General features: G+C 40.2%; 1 protein-coding gene across 1 annotated transcript in view; it reads right to left on the bottom strand.

Moving 5' to 3' along the window:
- Nucleotides 1-27568, bottom strand: part of APOO (apolipoprotein O) — a 58119-nt gene that overhangs the window by 2955 nt on the left and 27596 nt on the right. The window contains exons 4-8 of the mRNA XM_030843699.2: nt 27384-27438; nt 24235-24330; nt 15962-16053; nt 12469-12549; nt 691-756 (exon numbers count right to left, since the gene is read on the bottom strand). Of these exons, the coding sequence (XP_030699559.1) occupies nt 721-756; nt 12469-12549; nt 15962-16053; nt 24235-24330; nt 27384-27438 (360 nt within the window). The 3' untranslated portion in view covers nt 691-720. The remainder of the gene's footprint in view (nt 1-690; nt 757-12468; nt 12550-15961; nt 16054-24234; nt 24331-27383; nt 27439-27568) is intronic.

Here is a 27568-nt window from a genome sequence, read left to right as displayed (position 1 = left end):
TAGATTGTTTCCAAATTCAATATAATCTAATTACCATGAAATCATAAGTGCTATTATATAATTTTTAATATATACACAAAATAATATTAACATAACTAGTGTTTTCTACTTAGCAAGTACTCAATGGGTAAATATTGAACATATGAATGAAAACAAATGGTGAATTGAGTATACGACCAGAAGAAATCACACTGATTGACTTTATCAGATACTATCCTAAATTTCTCTAGACTCAAGTTACTCAAATCCACAAAGAAAGACGACACCTATGAATTCCCTATGTCACTTACTCTATATAATTTTGAGCTTCTCTACAATAGTCATGCATTCAGCAAATGTTTATTGAATGATTATTAGATGCATACAACTGTGCTTACTATAGTGAAATGCTGTCTGAAAAAAAAATAAGCCTAGGAAATAATTGTTTGAAATAGGTTTATAGACAAATCCCAAATGTCGAGTTCTAGCTTGTATTAAAAAACCCAGGTACTTCTCAGGAACAAACACAATTAAAAAGTCACAGCACTTAAGCCCAGAAATTAAAGATGGAATGAAATATCATCCTGACCCTTATGTGTCCACACGAAGTTGAAATGGCTATAATTAATCAAATTAAATTAATTAAAGACAAGTCATTTCAATTGGTGCTAATAATGCTAAAAATAACCACAGAGTTTTCTTGTTCTTTACCTGATTAAAATGGGCAGAGCATGGAGTATTCTACTTATTTCCGGGTGAATTCTTCACATTTTCCGACTTGTAAAACAGAAAGTAAGAATATTAATGCAGTTTGAAAAGAAATAGTAAAACTTCTAAAGAAATAGTAGACTGTTTCAAAGTGCACATCTTCACCTTGTGACTGAATATTATCTGATGCAAAGTGACCCATGTCTCGGTAAACTGAAGGAATTACTAGGGCTCCCTGAGGGCCCTGCTGTAGAAAGTGACTCAGGCACAGAGGAGAGCAGGAAATAAAGCTCCATTAATCCTCACTACACAGATTCGGCCAACAGCTGATTTGATAAAAAATCCAATCAATAGTGAAAAGATTTCTTTACTACTTCATGGCACTGTAATTGTTAAAGAAAGTTACTGAATCACTTTGCTGTACACCTGAAACTAACACGACACTGTAAATCAATTATACTCCAATAAAAAAAAAGAATAGTCATCATGATCTGAAACTAAAAAAAAAAGGTTTCACACCTATGGGACGGTTTCCTGTGGGTACTCTGCTCCGTATATCATCCAACATAGGGGCTAAATCACAAAACATGTTTACTCTGGAAGAGGTTATAACCAGACGGCACTCATTCCACCTGGCCACCATCTGGGAACATATAATTAGGTCACGTCATCAATGAAAAGTAAGGTAGGAAAGGTTCTAGTGGGAAAAGTTCACGTGTTAAATGTTTAAGGCCTTACTTGCTTTCCCAGATGTTTTTAAGACTTTAATTCTGAAAACACATTAATAAGACCTGATGTACGTCAAGGATCTGAGCTCTCATGAGATGGCAATCTGAAAAACACTAGGCTGTAGTTGGGTGGGCAATAGGGCTGTGACTCTGTGGTCTAGACTTGGTGCAGGTTCTGCCGGTGACCTTCTCTCGGAGTTATCCATGGGTGAAGGAGGGGGGAATGTGAGAAAGCAGGAACACACGCCTAACCTTGTAATTTCAGAGCATGGCTCCTAGGCAACTTCAGGCTTACTGAAGTGGTTGAGAACCTGTCTCTAAGCATAGTGATCATACATCTTGGCTTGCCCAAGTTATACATACTGGTTTATACTTATTGTCCCAGCATAATTAATAGTGCCCCGTTTCACTCTCAAGAGTATCCTGGTTTGGATGATAAATTATATGGTCACCCTATCTACAGACCACATTCCCTTGATGATGGAGTTCTGGGGAAAGAGGCCATACGTATTGCTTGGTGGATCATCACACAATATCCAGGTCTACTTGTTGCTCTGAACAGAGCTCTACAGGACTCAGCGCCTATGCCTTACACTATTCCTTGAGAGCCACTTTCACACACACACACACACACACACACACACCCCAGAGGCATTCTTGCTGTTGCTCTTCCAACTTGCCAAGCTCTTTCCTGGGATAGGACCTTTGCAAAATAAATCCCTTGACCTAGACTGGTCAATCCCAATTTTGGTTTGGCTAAATGCTATTCATCCTTTAGATCAAGGCTTTCCCCTGTCCTCTGCCCTTCGATTCAGATAAGAACCTTTTATTCACATTGATAGCATCCATGTACTTCCTGATTTGTGTAATTCTTTCATTCATGTTTGAATCCTTCACAAATATATTTAAGTTTCATGAGGGCACAATACTCCTAGGACCTCCTAGCATACAGTATTCAAACAGTTGCTGAATAAACAAATGAAATGAGCTAGAACCTAGAGACCTGATGAGTGTTTAAAAAAAAGTTTGGGTATGTAATTAATGAAGAAGAGATAAAAAGAGGCTTATGAAGGCAAGTGAGATAACTATGTCCAACAATTGGGTCTGTCATAAAAACCATGTGGTTCCCTACTTAGTTAATCAAAAATATAAGATAAGATATACTATCTTAGAATAAGATAAGAATACAAGATGCTAAATTCATAAACTTTTTTATCCTTTGGACATTAAGAAAATGAGTACATAAAGACATTCTTCTGGTTGAAGAAAACAACTGTTGCTAGGAAATTTTTCTTGTTTGACTACATATCACTTATAGTATAACAAAACATGCAGTCAAATATCTCACTAATGAAGTATTGAACCCATCCACCCTATTACAAATCAGATCTCTCTTGGCACAAACCATCATCATCTCAGCAAAAACAACATTCTGACTTCAAAAGACAGTTTGTGACTTAGCACAAGCCAGAAATCAAATTTTTTTGCATTTTCGGACAGTTTTATTTAAAATATTTTACAATGCAACCATTCTCCTTATATCTAATTTCAATACATACTGGGTTTCATTGTTTTTTTTAAAGTGATTGATACATTTTATTTAACCCAACACATCTAAAATACTATTATTTCAACATGTAATCAATATAACATCAATCAACATTAAAATTATGAGATAGTTTACAATCTTTTTGTTTGTACCATGTCTTCTAAATTTGGTGTGAATTTGCGCTTACAGCATACCTCAGTTCAGATTAGCTACACTTCATGTAGTCAACATCTGGTGCCTGCCATATTGGATTGCAAAGGGCTAGAGGAATAAGCTAAACAGCACTGCACTGTGATGGTTAATTTTATGTGTCAACTTGGCTAAGCTACAGTAGAAATTTTATTTTCTTACCATGTCCATGAACATGAATAATAATTTCTATTAGCAAAATTGAAACATTTGTTTTAATCAAAATATTTATTTCTAATTAGTATGCACTGCCATATGAAGGGGGATTTCTAGCCAAACCTCTGAGGTACAGCAATCCACTTGAAATGTCTGATCCCCTCACCAGCTGAATTATTTTGATCAATTACTTAACTCCTCCAAAATGCAGTTTCCTCGTTTATAACATGGAGATAATAATAGAACCTGCCTCACAGACTCTTCCTGAGCATACAGTTAGCACACAGGGCCAAGCTCACAGCAAGTGCTCAATAAAAATGACCTATCCCAAAAGAAACGAAACTGAGTTATCTGTAGTGACGTGGATGGACCTAGAGACGGTCATACAGAGTGAAGTAAGTTAGAAAGAGAAAAAATAAATACCGTATGCTAACACATATATATGGAATCTAAAAAAAAAAAAGGTTCTGATGAACCTAGGGGCAGGACAGGAATAAAGACACAGACGTAGAGAATGGACTTGAGGACACAGGGAGGGGGACGGGTAAGCTGGGGCGAAGTGAGAGAGTGGCATGGACATATATACACTACCAAACGTAAAACAGATAGCTAGTGGGAAGCAGCCGCATAGCACAGGGAGATCAGCTCGGTGCTTGGTGACCACCTAGAGGGGTGGGATAGGGAGGGTGGGAGGGAGACGCAAGAGGGAGGAGATATGGGGATATCTGTATATGTATAGCTGATTCACTTTGTTATAAAGCAGAAACTAACACACCATTGTAAAGCAATTATACTCCAATAAAGATGTTAAAAAAAAACTACCTATCCTATGTGGTAGGTCACTTAACTTTTTTGATGAGGAAATAAAAGGTAAACATAAATGACCTGTTACAGACCCCAGTGAAATTCCAGTTCACTGGATGTGGTAGGCAGAATAACGGCCCCTTCAAAGATGTTTGCACCCTAATCCTGGAACCTGTGACTGTGCTACCATACATGGCAAAGGAGAATTACGGTGGCACTGGAGTTAAGGTTGCTAACCAGCTGACCTTACAATAGGGAGATTATCTTGGATTATCTGGGTGGGCCCAATCGAATCACATGGGTTCCTATAGTCTAAGAGGATGGAAGACAGGGTCAAAGAAATGGGACATGAAAAGGACTCATCTGCAGCAGCTGGCTCTGAAGACGAAGGAAGAGGGCTGGGAGTCAAGGAATGCTGCAGCCTCTAGAAGCTGGGAACTACCCTCAGCTGACAGCTAGCAAAGCAGACCTTGGTCCTATAACTGCCAAGAAACTAAATTCTGTCAACCACCTCAAGGAGCAGGAAGCGGATTCTCCCCTGGAACCTCCAGAAAGGAATGCAGCCCTGCTGACACCTTGATTTAGCACCGGACTCCTGACCTACAGAGTCTAAGATAATAAATTTGTACTACTTTCAGCCAGTAAATTTGTGGTCATTAGTTATGGCTGCAATGGGAAACTAAAACAGATAGGAGGACTTTTGACTAAGGAGTATAATAAGCCCTAGGGCTCCATTTTCCATGAGGAAATGTTACCTTCTCCTAAGCAGATGTCACATGACATCTATCATGGTTACCATTTCTAAAGTCTGTCCATTTTCTCAGCTTCTCACATGGATAAACTCAATCCTTGAAACAGCCCCATGAGGTACTACCCCCATTTCCCAAGAGCACCAGAGCGACTTCCCAAGGTTTCAAGGCTTGTAAGAGGTGGGGGTGGGGTGGGAGTGGGGGAAGAGCCCGGTGCACCCACTCTGGAGTCCACTCTCTTGGCCACCAGGCCATGCTGCATCCTGCCTTGTCTACCTTTCCTCATACCAAAAGTGTATGCCTTTCGAAAAAGCAGACTTCTTTTTTCAGGATTTCTTACTATTTATTTTGTTAAGTAATGATGTTTTTAAAAAAAGAAAGGGACTTCCCTGGTGGCACAGTGGTTAGGAATCTGCCTGCCAATGCAGGAGACACGGGTTCAATCCTGGTCCGGGACGATCTCACATGCCGCGGAGCAACTAAGCCCGTGCGTCACAACTACTGAGCCTGCGCTCCAGAGCCCACGAGCCACAAATACTGAGCCTGTGTGTCACAACTACTGAAGCCTGTGCGCCTAGAGCCTGTGCTCCGCAACAAGAGAAGCCACCGCAATGAGAAGCCCACGCACCGCGACGAAGAGTAGCCCCTGTTCCCCACAACTAGAGAAAGCCCGCGCACAGCAATGAAGACCCAACGCAGCCAAGAAAAAAAAAAAGAAAAATCATTGCCTAGTACCTTTATTTCTTAGAATTTTAAACAGCAAAAACTAGAAAGGACACAAATTCAGAACAAATTTAGCTTTATGGAAAACCCACCACATTGTCCTTATTTTTATTTTATTGTGGTAAGAACGCTTAATATGAGATCTGCCCTCCTGACAAATTTTTAAGTGTATAATACAGTAATGTTAACTATAGGCACTATATTGTACAGCAGGTCTCTAGAATGTATTCATCTTGCATAACTGAAACTTTATACCCACTGATTAGCAACTCCCCATTTTCCACTCCCCCCAGCCCCTGGCAACCACCACTCTACTCTCTTCTTCTATAAATTTGACTATTTTAGATACTTCATTTAAGTGGAATCATACAGTATTTCTCCTTCTGTGACTGCCTTATTTCAAAGATGATCACTTTAAAATCACATAACTTACAGCAAAACTTGAGTGTGTTTAGAAAGCTAAGGAATTTCGAATGGAGAAAAAGAAAGCAGGACACATTTACTCAGATTGATGGCTGCTGCTTCCCTTTCAATTTCCTGCTGAGCCAGCAAAGGCTTGAATACAACTATAAAAAGCTCAGCTTTAGAAGTTCTGCTCAGTTTTCATGTTAGTAACAGGTTTACATTTCTTTTATATTTTCCTTACCTTCAAAGAATTATTAAGAATTTTCTTTTTAGTTATTGTTGGTCTTTAACAGTCATTCTACAATTCTTTGATAGTAACTTGTCACATTTTTTAAAAATCTAGTGAAAATTAAACATGACTTTTAATGAAACACACTGCTGTGTTTGGCTAATGTAGAAGACAACTCCAAAAGAGCTATCTGTGACCCTGGAGCCTGACACCCACAAATAGCCTCCATCTCTGAAACTCAGGCTTTGAGCTGGGACTATTCTGAAAGGGTTTCAGATTAGCAACGGACAATCAATAGTTTCATGCTTTTATTAAACATCTAGAGTCAAAGAGTGAAAACCGTAATGGAAAAGATCTATGAATCAACTACATTAAGTACTTCTGATCATCAAGAGGCACCAAAACTGAAGAAACAAGCCTCAAACTGGGAGAAGACATCTGCAAACATGTGACCAAAAATATTAGTATCTAGGAAAAAATAAAGAACTCTTATAATCATTAAGAAAGGAACTAATGACCCACATGAAAAATGGCCAAAAAGGGCTTCCCTGGTGGCGCAGTGGTTGAGAGTCTGCCTGCCGATGCAGGGGACACGGGTTCGTGCCCCGGTCCGGGAAGATTCCACGTGCCGCGGAGCGGCTGGGCCCGTGAGCCATGGCTGCTGAGCCTGCACGTCCGGAGCCTGTGCTCCACAACGGGAGAGGCCACAACAGTGAAAGGCCTGCGTACCAGAAAAAAAAAAAAAAAGGCCAAAAGACATAAACAGGCATTTCAAGAAGAAACCAATAAACATGTGAAAAGATGCTCAACCTCATTAGTAATCAAAGGAACATACATTAAAACAACAATGAGAGATTCTGAGACCATTTTGACATGCCAGACAGCGAGGAAACTATTGCAGAGTCCTTGTGTCATGTCAAAAGGACGCAGAGCCAACTTCTACTGGCCAAAATGGAACAATCTGAACTCCAACAAGGATAAGAAATACAAAGCATTCAAACCCAAATATATTTAAATCTACAAATTCAAAATGATTCTCAAAAAAACCCCACTAATTGGTGACCTTCTGAGGATGAGAGGGAACCAATTTATTATTTTGAAAACCAGATAAACAAGAGCAAAAATTGAGCATTTATCCTAACTTTCCTATAACTGTGTAACTAAATAGTATATGAGGGGAAGCAGTTCCTTATTAAAGTGTTCTAGCTATTATGTGAAATGACAGAAATAGAATATCACCATTTTCCAACTCCCAGTGAGTCAGTAGGTCTAGGCATTGAGCCTCAATAGCCACTAACACCAAAATGGTAAAGTGAAGCAAAAACTTAGATGCCTACATAGACCTATAGCCTTGCCAATAGGATCAAACACGAACTTGATTAGGCAGCCTCTGGATCCAGTGGCCAATCTACAGGAAACGTAGAGAAGAAAGGAACACGTTCAACTGCACCGTAAGCGTGCAATCCGCAAAACCCAAACTGTTGGAAACTCTACAGGTCCGACACGCCAGGTTCCTTTAACAGATACAGTGTAAGGAAAATAAGAGGATGGAAGGGGAACCAGTAGATTAAGTGACTTAAAAGGGAAAAAAAAAAGACTTAAAAGGAATATCAAGTCAGAAATAACCATGGGCAAGACTAAAGTGACAGGGATAAAGACTTAGGTGATAAAGCCATTAAGAAAAACAGGGAAGTTACTTCCTACTATGGAAGTCAGGATAGTAGGTAGTTTTGGATGGAAAGAGAGGAATGTGATTGGGGTGAGCTACATGGAAGGGCTTCTGGGGAGGCTGGCAAAATTCTGGGTTTTTGTCCTAGATGATGGTTACAAGGGTATGTGCCTTATAATAATTCACTCAGCGATAAAAAAATCAATTTAAAAATTGTTGAAGGAAAGCACATTATTGTGGCAACTGAGGAAATCTGACTATGGACTGTATATTAGATAATGATTATGTAAACAATGAAATGTCAACTTTCCTGAGCATGATAATGGTATTGTGATTATATCAGTAAATGACCATGTTCTTTAGAAATATATGCTGAATTAGATATGGGTAGAAAGCGCAGTATCTACAACTAACTCTCAAATGGTTCAGAAAAATAAAATGCACATGTGTGTGCGCACCCAAGCATGTGTAAAAAGACAAAGCAAATGTAGCAAAACGTTAATTGGTGAATCTATGTGAAGGGTATATTCATTATACTATTCCTGCAACTGTTCTGTAGTTTTGAAATATTTTTTCAAAATAAAAACTGGGGAACAAAGTAAAGACATACACACGCACGCACACACACACACACACACACACACACACAAACACACAAACACACCCCACAGTGAAAAGCTATTTCAAAGGCACCAGACTGGCAAAAATGGAAAACTTGTCATCTAGTAAAATTGATGTGCAGACATTATGAACTAGGAATCCTGGCCTAGAAAAACTCTTTTTTTAATTTAATTTAATTTAATTTAATTTAATTTTTGGCTGCGTTGGGTCTTCGTTGCTGAGTGCGGGCTCTCTCTAGTTATGGCAAGTGGGGGCTACTCTTTGTTGCGGTGCACGGGCTTCTCGTTGCAGTGGCTTCTCTTGTTGTGGAGCACGGGCTCTAGGCGCGCAGGCTCAAGTAGTTGCAGCATGTGGGCTCAGTAGTTGTGGTGCACAAGCTTAGTTGCTCCGCAGCGTGTGGGATCTTCCCGGACCAGGGATCGAACCCGTGTCCCCTGCATTGGCAGGCAGATTCTTAACCACTGTGCCACCAGGGAAGTCTCTGGCCTAAGAAACTCTTAATAAACCATGACACATGTACAGAAATATGCTCAAAGCTGTGTGTGCAACGACAATATACTGAAAGCCACCTAGTTAGCCATCAACATGGGTATTTTCCCACAAAGAAATATTCCATAGCAGTGTAAATTAATAAATTACGGGCATACACAACCCATTAACATAATGTTTAGGGAACAAAACAACTTGCAAAATAACACATATAGTAAGACTCCATCTAAACTATATATTTATTTATATGTATATTTGATATTTATATTATAAAGGCAAAAAACAGGCAAGCTCAACTACAGTGTTTTAGAATAAATACGTTATGTGGTTCAACTAAAAGAAAAAGTTTAAAGAAAAACAATGGAATGAAAAGCACAAAATTCTGGATAGTGGTTCTCTCTGGGGAGATGGAAGGGCCCAGGAAGAACTTGGAAGACATTGGTAATTTCCTATTTTTAAAGATGGATGGTTTGTTGGTATATGTATGGTCATTATATTGTTGGATTTTAAACTGTAAATATACATATATATGCAGTTATTTTATATTATATATGTTGTATTTTATGACATATTTTATATGTTCTTTTATCTCAAAAAAAGAAAAAAAACCTAGACCCATTATGATGACAATATTTCTGGACACATCCATCTTTGCTTCACAGTTCAGACAAAGAATTCATTTTAGCTGAAGCAGATAAATTCCTCTTCACTGACCAATGACAGGACTGAAAGACCACCTCATCCAAACTTCGTTGATAGAAGACTCAGTGCAAACATTTAGAATTAATTCCTAAAAGGGAAAAGAGATGTGGCAGAGCAAAAAATGCCACAGACTGATGGTTTCTGAGAGTAATACAGCTCCATGGGAAATAATATAATTGAGAACTGAACCATCATTCATACCACTTAAAATTTCAGGGCCCCATTATTTGATAGTGAAATGCCATTGTCTTTTATTGATTTCCCTGCCCCCCACTTGTTGGACTTTGTGGGTTTCAGTATTTTTTGTTTGTTTTTGCTTTATTAACGAGAGCAAAGACTTAAGCTACCCTGGAACAGGAATCTTTGGGGGCCCGGGAATTCTTTGAAGGGAACTGAAGAACACCTCATGGAGGAGATATTTGTCTGTTTCTTAGCATGTCTGGAAATTGGTTTTCAAGTTAGGCTTCAATTACCAGTCTCAATTAGGTGCAATCTGATTCATAATTGTTTGTACTATAATAATGTAACAGATGTACCTACTTTTGGTTGTAAGTAGTCAAAGAAATTTGTGGAATGCGGGGATCTAGTTCCCCTGCACTGGAAGTACAGAACCTTAACCACTGGACCACCAGGGAAGTCCCTCAGGGCCCCATTTTAAACACAATGTCCACAAATTTCTTTGACTATTTACCACCATTTGATATGATATGTACATATCAAATAATTCCCCAAATCTAACTATATCAAATCTTGAATTAATAAGGCCTTCTGATATTTTTCATTTAAAACTTGTGCTAAATGTTTAAGTAGTCAACATCCATTTTATTATCTTCTATTCACAACAGATAGCTGTCAGGACAACTGTGCTTTGAGAGTAAGTGAATGGAAGGACACTAAGCTCTCAGTGACGCTCAAGAGGGCAAGAGCATAGAAGGAAGACCAGAGACGACATGCAGACCAACCCCAGGCTAATTAGGCATCTTTACTATCTCGCTCCCCAAAGACTTGCATGTAAATACGAGTAGCTGTAATATCCAACGTTTTCAAATTACAATAAAATGCTGTTCTGCTTAGCTTGCATTCCAACCACAGTCCCATTGGTGTGCACGTGTCTGCCTGACACCACAGTGAGCGCTCAGAGGCTCCCAGGGGATCCCCCCCACCATAGCTTTCATGTGCATCGGTTCTGCACTGACACCACAGTGAGCACTCAGAACTGAGGAGGAGTTTCATTTTCTACATTTCTTTCTAAGGCTGTGTATAGTTTTCCTGACATTCTGTTTCCTTTCCCATATTAAACTCAGTGTGGACTTCAGGAATTTTTTAAACAGGAAAGAAAGCTTCCAAAGAAAATGTCAGAGAAATGAAAATAAAACTATGAGCATTTATTCTTTAAAAGGGATTGCCAAAGGGCACTTGATATTAATATAGAACTTCCTACTCAAGAGCTAGTTTAAACAGGCTCAACAGAGACTAATTCATTTACAAATCACCAGTACAATAATTAGTCTTAAGATTTCACTGGAAGATTATTTATGTAACTAATGAGGAGGGCTTATAATTTATTCTGTTAATGTTACTTCCAAATTCCAGTTTGAAATCCTGGGTTTTGAGATAGGTATGTATGTATTTATCTATTTATCTATCTATTTATTTATGGGCCATGCCGCATAGCATGCGAGATCTTAGTTCCCCGACCAGGGATCGAACCCATGCCCCCTGCAGTGGAAGCTCGGAGCCTAACCACTGGACCACCAGGGAATTCCCTAGGTATTTATATTTTTTAAAAGGGTATTCTGATTTGAGATGACAGGAGTCAAAAGTATTCTATGATACAGAAGTTATGTTAATAATAAGAACCCTAATTCTTCCTTATCGAGCTGTGCCTCTGAGTGCTTGGAGGAGGCATGATGCCTTGTTCTATATTCTCTAATCCTTATCAGAGGAAAGAGAGAATGTCCCAGCAAACATAGGCAACATTTAATCAGCTAAGTGGCTGTGAGAAGAGACAAAAAAATGACCTGTCCTTATAATTCCACAACCTTTTCCCCTCTGCTGTTTGCCCACCAGTCAGCACAATGGCCTGTAACTGGTGGCTGGTCCTGTATTTGCCCTTAACTGGACAGTACTGATAAAGCGAAGAACAAAGCCTATGGTGAATGAAATATCAAGAGGAGTCTTGGTTATTTGTCTTTTGATGGGAGCATAGCATGTTCCCTTTGAATCTAGTTTTTTTTTTTTTTTTTTTTTTTTTGCGGTACGCGGGTCTCTCACTGTTGTGGCCTCTCCCGTTGTGGAGCACAGGCTCCGGATGCACAGGCTCAGCGGCCATGGCTCACGGGCCCAGCCGCTCCGCGGCATGTGGGATCTTCCCAGACTGGGGCACGAACCCGTGTCCCCTGCATCGGCAGGCGGACTCTCAACCACTGCGCCACCAGGGAAGCCCTGAATCTAGTTTTGATAAAACTTTCAGATAATATGCAACACTTTGAGCAAACTGTAAATACAATACAGTGGAAATTATGGTCTAAGACTGGGGTGGAATGTATTTTATGGCCCCCACTTATTCAGCCCTGCTGAAAATAATCAAATGCACAGAGGTTCTATTGCTCCTCCAATAAAGGCCACCAGAGAATCTGAGCTAGAAGCATAAGGAAATACAAACAGAAAAAGCAAGAGCAAGCAACAGGGCATCAAGAATTTTATAAAACCTGAGAGAAACCACATATTTAAACCAAAAGGAAGATAATGAAAAAGATCTTTCTCACCTTTTGAATGTTCTCCTTCCACAAATCTTCTACGACTATGTATCCACGTAAACCCCAGTCATATAATTTCTCCCCACTGACCTTGAAACAAAATATAAAAGACACATTGCTATTCCATACATGAAGTAGTAAGGAAGAGAATTTTGTTTTCTTTTGCCCTGTTTCCAAAAGAACTGTATTTAAGCATACGACAAACAAAGGAATCTTGGAACATACACATTAAAACTGTGCAATGTAAGCAAATAAAAGATAGTAAGAATGATAGCATAAAAAGAAAAAATAGCTTCCCAGTGTATAGTTACTGTTTAAAATAATTTGCCATAAATTATAGGTGTATATTTCAAACTTTCACAATTTCAAGGAAAAAAAATGTAGATCATTGCTGATATGGGAAATGCCTGAAGATCAGACAAGAAGGAAGGCTTCTACCTATCACATCTAGCATGTAACAGCCAAACAAGTCTGAAAATCAAGCTTAAAATCAATCATTCATTTTTGGGGCTAGGTAAAAAAAAATAGGTGAGCCCAGTAAAGATACTCTCAGTCTTTCCAGATCCCTCAAAACATAAAGTCTTCGAGTTTCTACAGCGATTTTGCCTCCTGTTTCAAAATCCTTTCTACAACATCCTGAGAGGTAGGCCCCAGGGTCAGAGAATATTTTGGGGTCAGTGAGCTCACTACCTTAAAATGCACTTGTCCAACTTTGGCCTGTTGGCTTTAATTGTTGGAAACTTTTTTTTTAAGTATTGAGCTTTCTTAAAAAAAAATGCTTCCAATAATTTGCATTCGTTCGTCCTACTTATGACCATATTGATTATTCTTCTAAATGACAGTACTTCAATTTTCTGAAAGCAGTTATTATTCTCTTCCTAGTTTTTATAATAATTTGTCTGTGTATAGCATTTTACTTTACAAAGCACATTCACATGATTTATCTCTATTCTATATAACAACCCTATGTGGTAAGTAGGCAAAGACTGTAAGGAAATATTCAGAGGCCGAGTGACTAAGATCACAGTGCTAGTAAATCCAGGGGTTGCTGCAACATGCTGGTTTCTTAGAAGTTATATTCTTCCAGTTGCTCCAACTGTTCTTAGGACATGATATGATTCTCACACCCACTGGTAGACATATCAAGCATTTATCATGAGTATGGCACTGTTTTCAGTGCTTTAAATTTGAGAGAAAAATAATATTTGCCATCACTTTAAGGGTTTTCTTACAGTACTTTTCTCCAAACACTACTGAACAGAAAACAGAATATAAGTGATTAAGTGGCTTGTCCAAGGTCATGGCATTCATTAAAAAAAAAAGAAAAAAAAAGAAGAGGAAGTAGAAAAGAAACTGTGAAATAGGAACTAAATGACACTAAAACGGTATCAGAAATTCTCTTTCAGTCGCTGATGTTGTTTTGTTTTATTGTGGCAAATACACATAACATTTACCATTTGAACCACTTTTAGGTGTACAATTCAGTGGCATTAATTACATTCACAATGCTATGCAGCCATCACCACCATCCATTTTCAAAACGTTTTCATCATCCCAAACAGATCACTAATGTTTTATATCTAGTGAAACTAGTTAATTGCTTTGCTCTGGCTTACCCTAGGTACAAAATAAAAGACAAAACTCCTTCCCCCTGACTTTAAAAATAAATTAGAATACAACTCAGATTTGCATGCTACTATCTTGGTTGTGAATATAAAAAATCTTTTGCAACATATGCTGTGGCATATAAGATAAAAAAAGGCCTCTACTCAGAGGGCAGCCACATATGCTTCTCAGCCAGCAGCCAATTTACTATTTAAACCATAACAGACTGAGATGATGTTTGATTATTTTTATGATCTAGGGCAGGCAGACACGATTCACTGTTCCAGAGCTGGGGCTGAAGCAGGCAGAGGATCAGTAACTGTCCGCCTCCAGGACTGCTGTAAGCAATGACAAGGCCATGCTATGAAGATCTTACTGGTATTTGCCACCAAAGGCAACAATTTCCCGCAGCTGGAGCCACTGGGCTCCCACCTGCAACTGCAGCACCGTCTAGGAATGTAGACTCGATACTGTCACAAGGACTGCAGGGGGCACAGTTTCAGGTCATTTTGGCTCAGAGCCCTCAGGGCCGAAATCTGGTGATGGCACTGCTATTCCTCCTAGGACCAAGTGTCAGTGTGAGATGGCAATTCTGGCAAATGAGTCCTTGTCTCCGTAAGTTGTCTAGGACCTCAAAAGCTCGAGTCTGCCTTGCTCTTGCAGTTTTCCAAGGGACTCTACATGTAGAGTCGCACTAAGTCCACACACCACTGCCCTGAGAGAGTCTAGTCTTTATCAGTGGTTCTCAAATATTATGGGCTTGCTAAAACTCCCCCGGAGGGCTTGCTAAACCACATATTGCTGGCCCTAACCCTCAGTGTCTGAGTCAGTAGGTCCGGGTTGGGGCCTGAAAATTTGCATTTCTAACAAGTTCCCAGGTGATTCTGATGCTGCTGGTCCAGGGACTACACTCTGAGAACTGCTGGTCCAGCTGTTATGGACTGAATTGTATCCCCCAAAATTCATATACTGAAGCCCTAACCCACAGTGTTAATACAGTAGACTGTATTTGGAGACAGGGCCTTTAGAGAGGTAATTAAGGTCAAGTTCATCATAAGGGTAGACCTCTAATCTAACCAGTGTCATTATAAGACAAGGATGATACACCAGGGGAGTGCACGCACAATGACAAGGCCGTGTGAGGACACAGGGAGAAGGTGGCCATCTGCAAGTCACGGAGAGAGGCCTCAGGAGAAACCAACCTTGCTGATACCTTGATCTTGGACTTCCAGCCTCCAGAACTGTGAGAAAATAAATTTCTGTTATTTAAGCCTCACAGTCTGTGGTATTTTGTTACGACAGCTCAAGCTGACTAAGGCATCAGCTTCACCCGTGTTCTTGCCACTGTGTTCTACTTGCCAGGATGCCATCAAACTGAGGCCTGAAGGGTAGGAAAGGAGCAGCCAACTGACAGCCCTGAGAAAGGCGTTCCCAGCAGAAGGGACTGCACTCCCTGTAGTCCCCAGCAAGGAAAGCGAGGCTAGCACCATGATGAGGGAGAAGGCGCAGAGGGCCAGAGCACAGGCCCATGCCTGCAACTCCAAGGAGGGCAGGTTGTGACCAGATAAGCCCAAACTGAGAATGACCTGTAACTAGCAGCTTTGGAATTTGAGTCTCTAGATTTCCATGTAATTATGCAAAAAAAAAAGGCATAGCAAATTTTCTTTGATTAATATTCAAATTAGCATGCATTCTCTGAATACTGACATTGGAAGGAGGGCCAGAAGTGAGGTACATAGTGCAGAAAAACATTTAAATCTGTTGTAGTTCATTTATATGTGCAAACAAATTTTAGTCTGGTGTTAGAAAGGCTGCAAAATAAAATTAAATTAAGCAGTAAACCCATACATACATAAGCAAGAACAAAGGACATGCAAGCTTACTGAATCTAACTTACCTGGACAAATACAATGGCTTGTTGTGGATAATAAAGAGAGGCAGCTAATCCCATGAAAACAGGTGGATACACCAGCTTCTTTATTTTTGAACCTATTAAAAAAAAGGTTATGGACACCATCAGAGTATTCATTATCTTTACCATTACAGTTTGTGTCATATATCTAACATTGAGTAAGACTTCTTTGGTCTTAGACTGACAGAGAATGTGCCTAATATATGAACCAAAAAGGACCACCACATTTTCATAGCTTTAGGAAGATACAATTCACACAACTCACCCACTTAAATTGTACCATTCAATGGCTTTTAGTGTATTCACAGAGGTACAAGGCCATCACCACAATCAATTTTAGAAGTCATCACCCAAAAAGAATCCCCACATCTGTGAGCAGTCACTCCCCAATTCCTCCATGACCTCCAGCCCTAGGAAACCACTAATCTACTTTCTAACTCTATGGATTTGCCTACTCTGGACATTTCGTATAAATGGAATTATATAATATGTAGTCTTTTGCACCTGGCTTTTTTCATCAATACAATGTTTTCAAGAGAACTACCATTTCTAAGCAAACAGAAAAAAAGATTGTTTTAAAAAGAAAACCACACATTATTTTGGTTTCTAAGGTTTACATTCTTTCATAGTAAACTGGCTTCCTATTTAAATACTGAATGCAAGCATTCCTCTCCTCTCCTTTCCAATACCCCATAAAAATAACAGTAAAAGAATAAAACACAGATAATAAACCCACAACGAAGAGAAAATGTATGGAGGGGCTATTGGCTATTAAGAAGGGTCAGCAAAGGTTCAGAAAACGGAGAGTGGATGGGAGCAAAAGGACAGACAGCCTTTAAATCCTGAGGAGGGGCCACAGCAGAGGAGGGAGCAGAATGTCCCTGGCAGCCCAGAGATGTCAGGTACCATGCAGGGTGGAGAGGGCAAACAGGGATCAAAATAGGGGGAGAAATACAAGTCCTGTGCGTGGACCAGGTGAGCCTCTCCTTCCTCCATGCCATGCCTGTGCAAAACTGCCTGTGGCCATGCCATCTCGCCAGACAAAATCTTAAAAGGGGGGCAGGGTATCGCTAAAGAAATGCCATGGATATGCTGCTGAGAACCGAGACAGCTGGTGTGAGTGCATGTGCGTGTTAGTGCTGAAGAGTCCAGCCTTCACTGTCACCCCCCCACCTAAGGGCAGTCCCCTTTTGGCTCACCCTGAGGGAGAACCTGCTTGCCAGCAAGCCCCATCTACACACAAAATGTTCTTATTAGAGTTTCAATTGCCTTGTTCTTTCTTGTTTTGTTTTTTGCCTTGTTCTTAAACATGACTGTACAACTGAGGAAAGCTGAGGAAAGCCTGCAACATACAAGAGAAGATCAAGACAAGCAAGAAGGAAAAATGACCCTAAAGGAAAGAGAAGAACTTAAAAACAAAACTAAACCTGTTATTAAGTATCATCAATAAATTCAAGAAGCTACTGCATTAAAAGAAAAATGAGTTCTGTGAAAAGAGCTCTTGGAAATGACCAAAGTAAACTAATGCAAAAAGAATAAAATAGTCAAGAAAATACAAGAGACACATGGGGTCAGTTTAAATAGCTCAATCACAAATGAATTCGAGTTCAGGAAAGAAAAAGAATGAGAGGAAATTTTCAAATAAATACAAGATATATATTTGCCTACAGCTGAGGGCTGCAAGCTACCAAAATGCCCAACCAAAGAATGAAAACATCTATATGTAGTCACAGCACCATGGAAGTTTAGAACATTGAAGACTAAGAGAAGATCCTCAAAGCTTCCAGAGAAAAAGAAAAAAATGAATCACTTCATAAGGAACAATCACGCAGACTGGTTGCTGACTCTCACACCTGCAATGCTGGGTGCTAGAAGATGCAGCCAGAAAAGTTTTGATGGAGAACAAATTCTACAACCAACCAAACGATCACTAGGTATGAGTCCTTTCAGACTTGCAAAAACTTGGAAAGTTTACCTCCAACATAGGCTTTTTTGAAAGTGACTTAAGCATGTAGTTCAACAACATGGACCCCAGGCAAAGGGGGTCAAACCCAAGAGAGCGTGGAGCCATGGCCCAAGACAACAGCTGTGTTGACTGAGTCTCAGTCTAGACTGTGAGAATACGTAGAGCCCTGGGAAAGGGGAAATGAACAGACAGAAGGATGGAGAGCTGGGAGAAATGAGAATGAGATTAAGAAAACTGGTAGAGGGTAAAACTGGAGAATACACTAGAAATGGACTTGACACAAGAAACAGTCTCCACTCAGAGGCACGGGGTTTTTGAGATGGGACGCATATAGATGCTAGTGCAATGTATGTTACTCACATTTACAAAGAGGAATGTAAGTGCTGTTTATCGGTCTTAAACTTTAAACAGACAAACCCCCCAAAATGGAACTGGGGTTACAGAAGAGAATACAAATACTATCAATCTAGACTCTTATTATGTTTCTCTCCCTGTCCTATTGCCTTGACTGAAAGGCTATAATTACTCCAGAAGAGAAAAGCCTTTTACACCCCTGGAAGCCCACCTGTACACTTGAAGCTTTAAGCACCTGGGCAGCTCATGAAGGTGAGGACCAGGTGGAGGACAGCAAACCCTCCAACCAGCCACTTTTCACTCCTCTAGGGAAAGCTGATAGGCAGCAGCTCTTGAGCTTCTAGCTCCTAGTGGTTCACACAATGAGCTGGGGGCCCCAGAACTTCTGGAAGAAAGTGCAATCCCCTGTCTCCCTGCATATCTCCACACCCACACCTCCCAAGAAGCCAGTGGTCTAAACTGTAACCATCAGCATTGCCAGAGGGGAACCACTGGCTGCCAGTGCTGCAGGGAGCCACCAGAAGGCAACAATGGTGGGCAACGACCACCTGCCACCCTTGGGTGTCCTGGTTGGGCCCACTTCCTCTGAATGATCATCCACTCATCTCTCTTCCAGAGAAGTACCTCTTGTCCTCACCACAGTCCTGGCCACCCTCACCACCATTAACTGCTGAATGCTCAAGAAACCTATCCATATGATCCAGCAATCCCTCTTCTGGGTATATACCCAAAGGAAATGAAATCAGTGTCTTGAAGTATCCCATGTTCATTGCAGCATTATTCACAATAGCCAAGACATGAAACCAAACTAAGTGTCTTTCAATGGAAGAATGGATAAAGAAATTGTGGTATATATTTACCATGGAATATTATTCAGCCTTTAAAAGGAAGGACATTGTACCATGTGCAAAAATATGGATGAACCTGGAGGACATTATGCTAGGTGAAATAAGCCAGACAGAGAAAGAAAAAACAGTGCAAGATCTCACTGATATGTAGAATCTAAAAAAGTCAAATACATAGAAGCAGAGAGTAGAAGGGTGGTTATCAGGAGTGGGGTGGTGGGAGAAATGGGGAGGTGTTGGTCAAAGGGTACAAAGGTGCAGCTATGTAGGATGAATAAGCCTAGAGATCGAATGAACGGCATGATGACTACAGTTAGTAATACTGAACCCTGGACATTTACTAAGAGAGGAGATTTCAAGTGCTCTCATCACAAAAAAGGTAACTATATGAGAAGATATATTAATTAGCTCGACTCTAGTAATAATTTCACTATGTATACGTGTATCAAAACATCATGTTGTACACCATAAATACATATAATTTTTATCAAAAAATAAAATTAAAATAAATAAAATGTTAGACTGAAAAAAAAGAAGAAAAGAAACTCCACCAGGAGGGACCTTCTGAGCCCATCGTACTGCTGCCAGCATAGGGGACCAGGAGGGGCCTGAAAATCATTCTGACCACCCATGAACATACCTACCCTCCCACTCCCCACTCATCTTGCTTAGGGACCCCCCACCCCAATGTTGTTTACCTCAGGCCCTTGTACCCCAGCACCCACGGGAAAAGTTCTGTTGTTTGGTACGTGCGCATGAGTATGTGTGCATGTGTACTTTTCTGAAAAAGAATTAAGGTTTTAAATTATTTTAATACAACCGAGCCCTCTCAGGAAAAGGAAGAAGAGAGAGGAACAAGCAAGAAAACAAAAGCAAAGGCAAAGGACCCGCAGTAGTGGTGTCCTTCTGCTGCTGTTCTGCCCAGGAGAGCATAGTCCCCAGTCGTCCGCAGGACAGTTACCACAGTGGATGTGCAGGAGATAAACACAGTTTAAAGAGCACACATGGCACAGGGAGCTCTCTTTAGGGCTGTAAAACTGCTCCACGTGCTCTACCCATGGAGAGGGAAGGAGGAAGCTAATCTCACTTGATTCCACGTTCCTGGCTCCCTAACACCCAGTCAAATTCCAACACCCTGGCCTTGGGATCTTCATAAATTCTAAACACTATCTAAATAACATAGGAATGCTTTCCTAGACAGCTTTACAGAAGGAGGGGAAAGAAGTTTGGGAAAAAAGCTGGTTCAACTATTGCCCAAGCTGATTAGTAACAACAAACTGCATTTAATTCTTATATATTCTGCACAAGACGGGAGGAGGACACAAAAACTACAACAGGAGTTCATTCCACACACTGGGGGAGTGGCACCAGGGCAGCATTCTTCCAGATTCTAAAAGTGCGGTTAAGGCATGTATAGGAAGGGTTTTTTTGTTTGTTTGTTTTTGTTTGTTTGTTCTTTTGTGGTACGCGGGCCTCTCACTGCTGTGGCCTCTCCCGTTGCGGAGCACAGGCTCCAGATGCGCAGGCCCAGCGGCCATGGCTCATGGGCCCAGCCGCTCCGAGGCATGCGGGATCTTCCCGGACCGGGGCACGAACCCGCGTCCCCTGCATCGGCAGGCGGACTCTCAACCACTGCGCCACCAGGGAAGCCCCAGCATGTATAGGAAGGTTTTTAATATTGAGAAATGGTTATCAAACTAGTCTCTATAGTTATCTTTTATGGGGACCGATTACAGGGTTCATAATCTTTATAATTTAGGAATTTTTGTGAAGCCTGAATTTTACAATCAATGAAACTTCAAGTAGCTCATAAATTCATCTAATTATAATGAAGTATTTTATCATCCTGTATTTCCTATAAATGTTTTGTAATCCAGCAGTAAGGTGCAGTAATATCTTTAAGTTGATATTTGTTAGCTTTTAATTCTAAGTATATATATATTTTTTTGCGGTACGCAGGCCTCCCACTGTTGTGGCCTCTCCCGCTGCGGAGCACAGGCTCCGGACGCGCAGGCTCAGCGGCCATGGCTCACGGGCCCAGCCGCTCCACGGCATGTGGGATCCTCCCGGACCAGGGCACGAACCCATGTCCCCTGCATCGGCAGGCGGACTCTCAACCACTGCACCACCAGGGAAGCCCCTAATTTTAAGTATATTTTTTAAAAATATTTATTTATTTCGCTGCATTAGGTCTTAGTTGCAGCACGCGGGATCCTTGTGGCATGCAGGCTCTTTGTTGCAGCGCACGGGCTTCTCTCTAGTTATGGCACGTGGGCTCTAGAGCACAGGGGCTCAGTAGCTGTGATGCACAGGCTCTCTAGTTGTGGTGCAAAGGCTCCAGAGTGTGCGGGCTCAGTAGTTATGTCACGCAGGCTTAGTTGCCCTGTGGCATGTGGGATCCTAGTTCCCTGACCAGGAATGGAACCTGCGTCCTCTGCACTGGAAGGTGGATTCTTAACCACTGGACCCCAGGGAAGTCCCTAATTTTAAGTATTTTTACAAGTTTTTATCATCACTGACTGAAGGTACAAGACATCAAGAAATTAATAAACTCTCCATTAAATCACTGTTACTAGGAATAATAGCCTGATCTTTTATTTTAATATAAATTTATTTTATTTATTTTTGGCTGCATTGGGTCTTCAGTGTTGTGCATGGGCTTTCTCTAGTTGCAGAGAGTGGGGCCACTATTCGTTGTGGTGCGTGGACTTCTCATTGAGGTAGCTTCTCTTATTGTGGAGCATGGGCTCTAGGCGCATGGGCTTCAGTAGTTGTGGCACGTGGGCTTCAGTAGTTGTGGCACGTGGGCTTCAGTAGTTGTGGCTCGCAGGCTCTAGAGCGCAGGCTCAGTAGGTGTGGTGCACGGGCCCAGTCGCTCTGTGGCATGTGCAATCTTCCCAGGCCAGGGCTCAAACCCACATCCCCTGCATTGGCAGGCGGATTTTTAACCACTGCACCAACAGGGAAGCCCTAATAGCTTAATCTTAATAGTGAAACATTTACAGTTTCTCAGGTGTGACAGATCTTCATTAATGAAAGTTCACTCTTTCTGTATCAAAGAGCAACAGGAATTTGACCAAGTAAATGTGCCTATAAAGGATAACTAATTTCTTTTTCTTTTTTTATTCTAATTAATTTTTTTATTGGAGTACAGTTGATTTACAACGCTGTGTTAGTTTCTGCTGTACAGCAAAGTGAGTCAGTTATACATATACATATATCCACTCTTTTCTATACTCTATTCCCATATAGGTCATCACAGAGTATTGAATAGAGTTCCCTGTGATATTCAGTAGGTTCTTATTAGAGAAAATAATCTTTTTTTTTTTCCCGGTACGCGGGCCTCTCACTGCTGTGGCCTCTCCCATTGCGGAGCACAGGCTCCGGACACGCAGGCTCAGCGGCCATGGCTCACGGGCCCAACCGCTCCACGGTATGTGGGATATTCCCGGACCGGGGCACGAACCCACTTCCCCTGCATCGGCAGGCGGACTCTCAACCACTGTGCCACCAGGGAAGCCCCTGATCTTTTTTTTTTTTTTTTTTAACATCTTTATTGGGGTATAATTGCTTTACAATGGTGTGTTAGTTTCTGCTTTATAACAAAGTGAATCAGTTATACATATACATATGTTCCCATATTTCTTCCCTCTTGCATCTCCCTCCTTCCCACCCTCCCTATCCCACCCCTCTAGGTGGTCACAAACCACTGAGCTGATCTCCCTGTGCTATGCGACTGCTTCCCACTAGCTAGCTATTTTACGGTTGGTAGTGTATATATGTCCATGCCACTCTCTCACTTTGTCACAGCTTACCCTTCCCTCCCCCCATATCCTCAAGTCCATTCTCTAGTAGGTCTGTGTCTTTATTCCCATCTTGCCCTTAGATTCTTCACGATCTTTTTTCTTTCTTCTTAGATTCCATATATATGTGTTAGCATACAGTATTTGTTTTTCTCTTTCTGACTTACTTCACTCTGTATGACAGACTCTAGGTCCATCCACCTCACTACAAATAACTCAATTTCGTTTCTTTTTATGGCTGAGTTAATATTCCATTGTATATATGTGCCACATCTTCTTTATCCATTCATCTGTCGATGGACACTTAGGTTGCTTCCATGTCCCGGCTATTGTAAATAGAGCTGCAGTGAACATCTTGGTACATGACTCTTTTTGAATTATGGTTTTCTCAGGGTATATGCCCAGTAGTGGGATTGCTGGGTCGTATGGTAGTTCTATTTTTAGTTTTTTAAGGAACCTCCATACTGCTCTCCATAGTGGCTGTATCAATTTACATTCCCACCAACAGAGCAAGAGGGTTCCCTTTTCTCCACACCCTCTCTAGCATTTATTGTTTGTAGACTTTTTGATGATGGCCATTCTGCCCAGTGTGAGGTGAGATACCTCACTGTAGTTTTGATTTGCATTTCTCTAATGATTAATGATGTTGAGCATTCTTTCGTGTGTTTGTTGGCAATCTGTATATCTTCTTTGGAGAAATGTCTATTTAGGTCTTCTGCCCATTTTTGGATTGGGTTGTTTTTTTGATATTGAGCTGCATGAGCTGCTTGTAAATTTTGGAGATTAATCCTTTGTCAGTTGCTTCATTTGCAAATATTTTCTCCCATTCTGAGGGTTGTCTTTTCGTCTTGTTTATGGTTTCCTTTGCTGTGCAAAAGCTTTGAAGTTTCATTAGGTCCCAGTTGTTTATTTTTGTTTTTATTTCCATTTCTCTAGGAGGTGGGTCAAAAAGGATCTTGCTATGATTTATGTCATAGAGTGTTCTGCTTATGCTTTCCTCTAAGAGTTTGATAGTGTCTGGCCTTACATTTAGGTCTTTAATCCATTTTGAGTTTTCTTTTTGTAACCAAAAGTATATAATTTCTTTCATTTTATCTTTTTACAATTTCTATATATGTTTAAAATCAAATATACTGGAGAAAACAACCACATCAATTATACATCAAGAAGGCCATATTCAGGAACTAACTCATTATTCCAAAAACTGGTAAGTGAAAAGAAAGAATCAAATGTATATGTTATGTCTCCCTTATGAACTGTTTAAAAAAAAAACTACAAAATTGTACCTACCTCTAGCCAAAAGGAGTCCAACAACTCCAGAAAAGCCAATAACACCAAGTCTTGGAAAAAATCCAGGAGGTGCATTTTGGAGATATTCATAGCTGTCTATAATAGAATCAGACCAGGAAACAGTTTTATAAATTGCTCATTAAAAAACAAAACATGTACATCAACTATACTTCAATTAAACATAAACATAAACAAAAAGAGCAAAACAAAAAAGTCAAATGTAAGTAGCGTATGTAGTAGCAAATGCTTCTCAAATAATGTATTCTTTGCTTTCTGTTAATATGCTTCTTTTCAACAAGTTCTTTTTATGTAAGAGATAAACATGATTTACTAGTTACATCGCAAGTATCCAATTTTCAAACACTTTTTAGCCTGATGACATTCTGACAATAAAGTAATGTTAGATTACCTTCATATTCCTGAAGGCAACAGATCTGAATCAATTATTCATAAGGGTAGAAAGACAAATACAGGAATCCCTTGCTATCCAAACACAGAAACAGAATAAATTTGGATAAATCTTTGGATAGATCTGTCGCTATCTGAAGCTTTGCTGCTTGCTCTCTAAAATTCAGGAACCAAATACATTAGACTCAGGAAAAAAAATGTATCTTTTGCCATCTGAATTCATTATTTAAACTCAAGAATAACTCTGGATAATGAAGGAAATTTGTAGTGCAAGTATATGCAGGAAATAGTCGCTGTTGATAGATAAATACAAATAAATGCAACATGTGAGTCTACTTGCCACGCCTGACCATGCATTATGACCTCATTCGCATGAGGCCGCCTCTCCTCTCCCCTGAGCCAATGCCACCAAATAAAAGCTAGCTTAAGTCCTACCTCCTCAGAAAAGCCTTTCCTATACTCATCAGCCCACACCTCTCTTTCTCCTCTAAAGTCCCACCATAGTTATTTTCTCTACTGTCATTTGGTGCCTAATTGCACGGCCCTTGTTTTTAATTATTCAGGGTATATTTTATGTCTCCTCAAAGAGAATATCTGCTCCTTAATGGTGGACTGCTTAGACTTCTATGTCATTTTCCCCCAGTGGTAAATAGTGGATGTTCACTCAACAGATACTTATTTGAAGCCCTGCTAGGAGTTAATGGATACTGAATGAATTAACAAAGGGATTTCAGCTAGGTCACGACTTGAAAAGCCTGCAGGTCTCTCAACCTCATCTTCAGCACTCCCGATCTGCTTCCAGTTCCCGGCACACGCAACACTAAGTCAGCACTCCAAGCCTTGGTCATGCTGTGCCCTCTGTGTGGAATGCCTCCCAATTCCCACCCCCATGTTTTGGTGTGGCTAACTGTTCCTTCAAGACTCATCTCAGAACTCCTTCCCTGACTGCTCCCATCTCCCCAATCTCTGTTAAACTAGTTTCTTTCCTCTGTACCTTCAATGGTGATCTACAACTGTCTCTGTATTTGTGCTAGTATTGAACACTTTATTATATGCACCTCAGTGGCTGTGACCACTGGCTCAATCAGCCTCTCTCTTCAATGCCTGCCATGATGGTGACTTAACAGATGTACATGGAACTGAATTAACTGGAATACTCAATAATTCTCTCGTCTAGATAATACTAGGCATGTGCCAGTTATCCTTTTCTTGGCTTCTTTGGGAAATGTGGTGATCATTTTAAATACTACTATAGGGCTTGTGTTCTTTGCACCAATTCCTGTCTGGCCTTTTACTTATTTTGCCTTTAACCTGGTTTTAACTTTTCATCCTCTTGTCTGGGTCATTTGAGGCAATTTTCTGCTTCCCTTTATTTTTGCCTACCAGCATGGTATTTTCAATTCTAGACAGGCACACAGAGCAGGTGATAGAAGGATACCCAGATGCCTTGGTGAGCTGAGCCACAGTGGGAAAATCACAAAGAAATGGGAAAGAAGATATGCTGTAAGACTACACTAAATATGAAGCCCAGCTTCTAGCAACATGTCTTGGCTATGACTCCTGGGAAATGGACTGGTTGCCTTGGCAGACAACAATGCAACTCATAATGGAACGTTTCTTCTTAAGTCTTTGCAGTAACTATGAGTCCAGGAGAAGGAAAAAAAGACTCATATTGCAAATACTGCCTACTGCTGTGAATCAATGGGGAATGATAGGCGACAATGAAGAGATACCTCAGTCACACATATAGATAAAAGATCAGGAGTTCTTTAGCTTCCTCAGGTAAAAAATGAAGGTAGCAAAGTACCTAACTGCCAAGGTTGTTATGAGGATTGTACATAAATTAATACTTTCAAAGCACTTAGACTAGTTCCTGACACCTAATAAGCACTAAATAAGTGTTTATAAAATTAAGATATTAACATACATGAATAATTTAAAGAAGTGGTAAGCTACTAATATGTCTGTCTTCAAATGAAGAATTTACTTATATAGTAGTCTCAGGGGTATCAGTGCATCAATACTATGATAATCTTCACTAAGAAATAAATTGTACTCATGCTTATTTTATCGTCACGGAAACACTTGTAAAAACAAGAGGATGACTGGCTGAGATGTCCAATAAAGGGAATGAAATATGATCAATGTCTATAAATTTATCAGTTCCTGATATTAGTTAGAACATAGACTGTGAAACCAGTTTATGAGTGTATGTGTTAAGTGAATGTGAAAAACAATCAAAGGCGATAAAGAACAAATGAAAACATGTAAGAACACTATGAATTATGCAATAAAGCCTTTCCTAGGCACACCAGCCCAGTTCCTTCCTGCCTCTAAACTTCTGTAACATGTATTAATAGCTGTGCCAATGAGCTATCCTGATTCTGAAAACATATAGATGAGTTAGGACATTGCACCTGGAGATAGATTTAAAGAAAGAAAATCCAGTGTATCTGCATCTGCTAGGCCAACAATCCTAATGATCTTGAAGAGACTTACCTGAGTGTTTGGGGACACTAGTTCTCTGAAATCTGATGAAAAAAATAGATTCTCTTTCCAGAAAAATCCAAATAGCTCTAAAATTCTACCTACAATTTTAAGGAATTCACAGATCTCCTGGAGCCCATCCATGGCCTCTCAGTTAAAGAATCCAATGTCAAAAAACAAAAAAACCAAAAAAAAACAAAAAAAAGAATCCAATGTCAAACAAACTGATTATGCCTAATTAAAAATCGACTTACCTAACCCCCACTGAACCACACTTTGCATCTTGGGCTTAGTTTGGGAGTACATTTCCTAAAAAGATGAGAAAAAAAAAGAATCAATAGGATTTGCTGATTAGAAAGTAGCAATAAATATATTTGTCTTTACTGAATAAATTATCATGTTATTAGCACTTTTGAACAAAGGGATATACTCTCTACCT

Source organism: Globicephala melas, chromosome X (genome assembly GCF_963455315.2).
Source record: "Globicephala melas chromosome X, mGloMel1.2, whole genome shotgun sequence".
Classification (NCBI taxonomy): domain Eukaryota; kingdom Metazoa; phylum Chordata; class Mammalia; order Artiodactyla; family Delphinidae; genus Globicephala; species Globicephala melas.
This window is presented reverse-complemented; position numbering and strand designations above follow the sequence as displayed.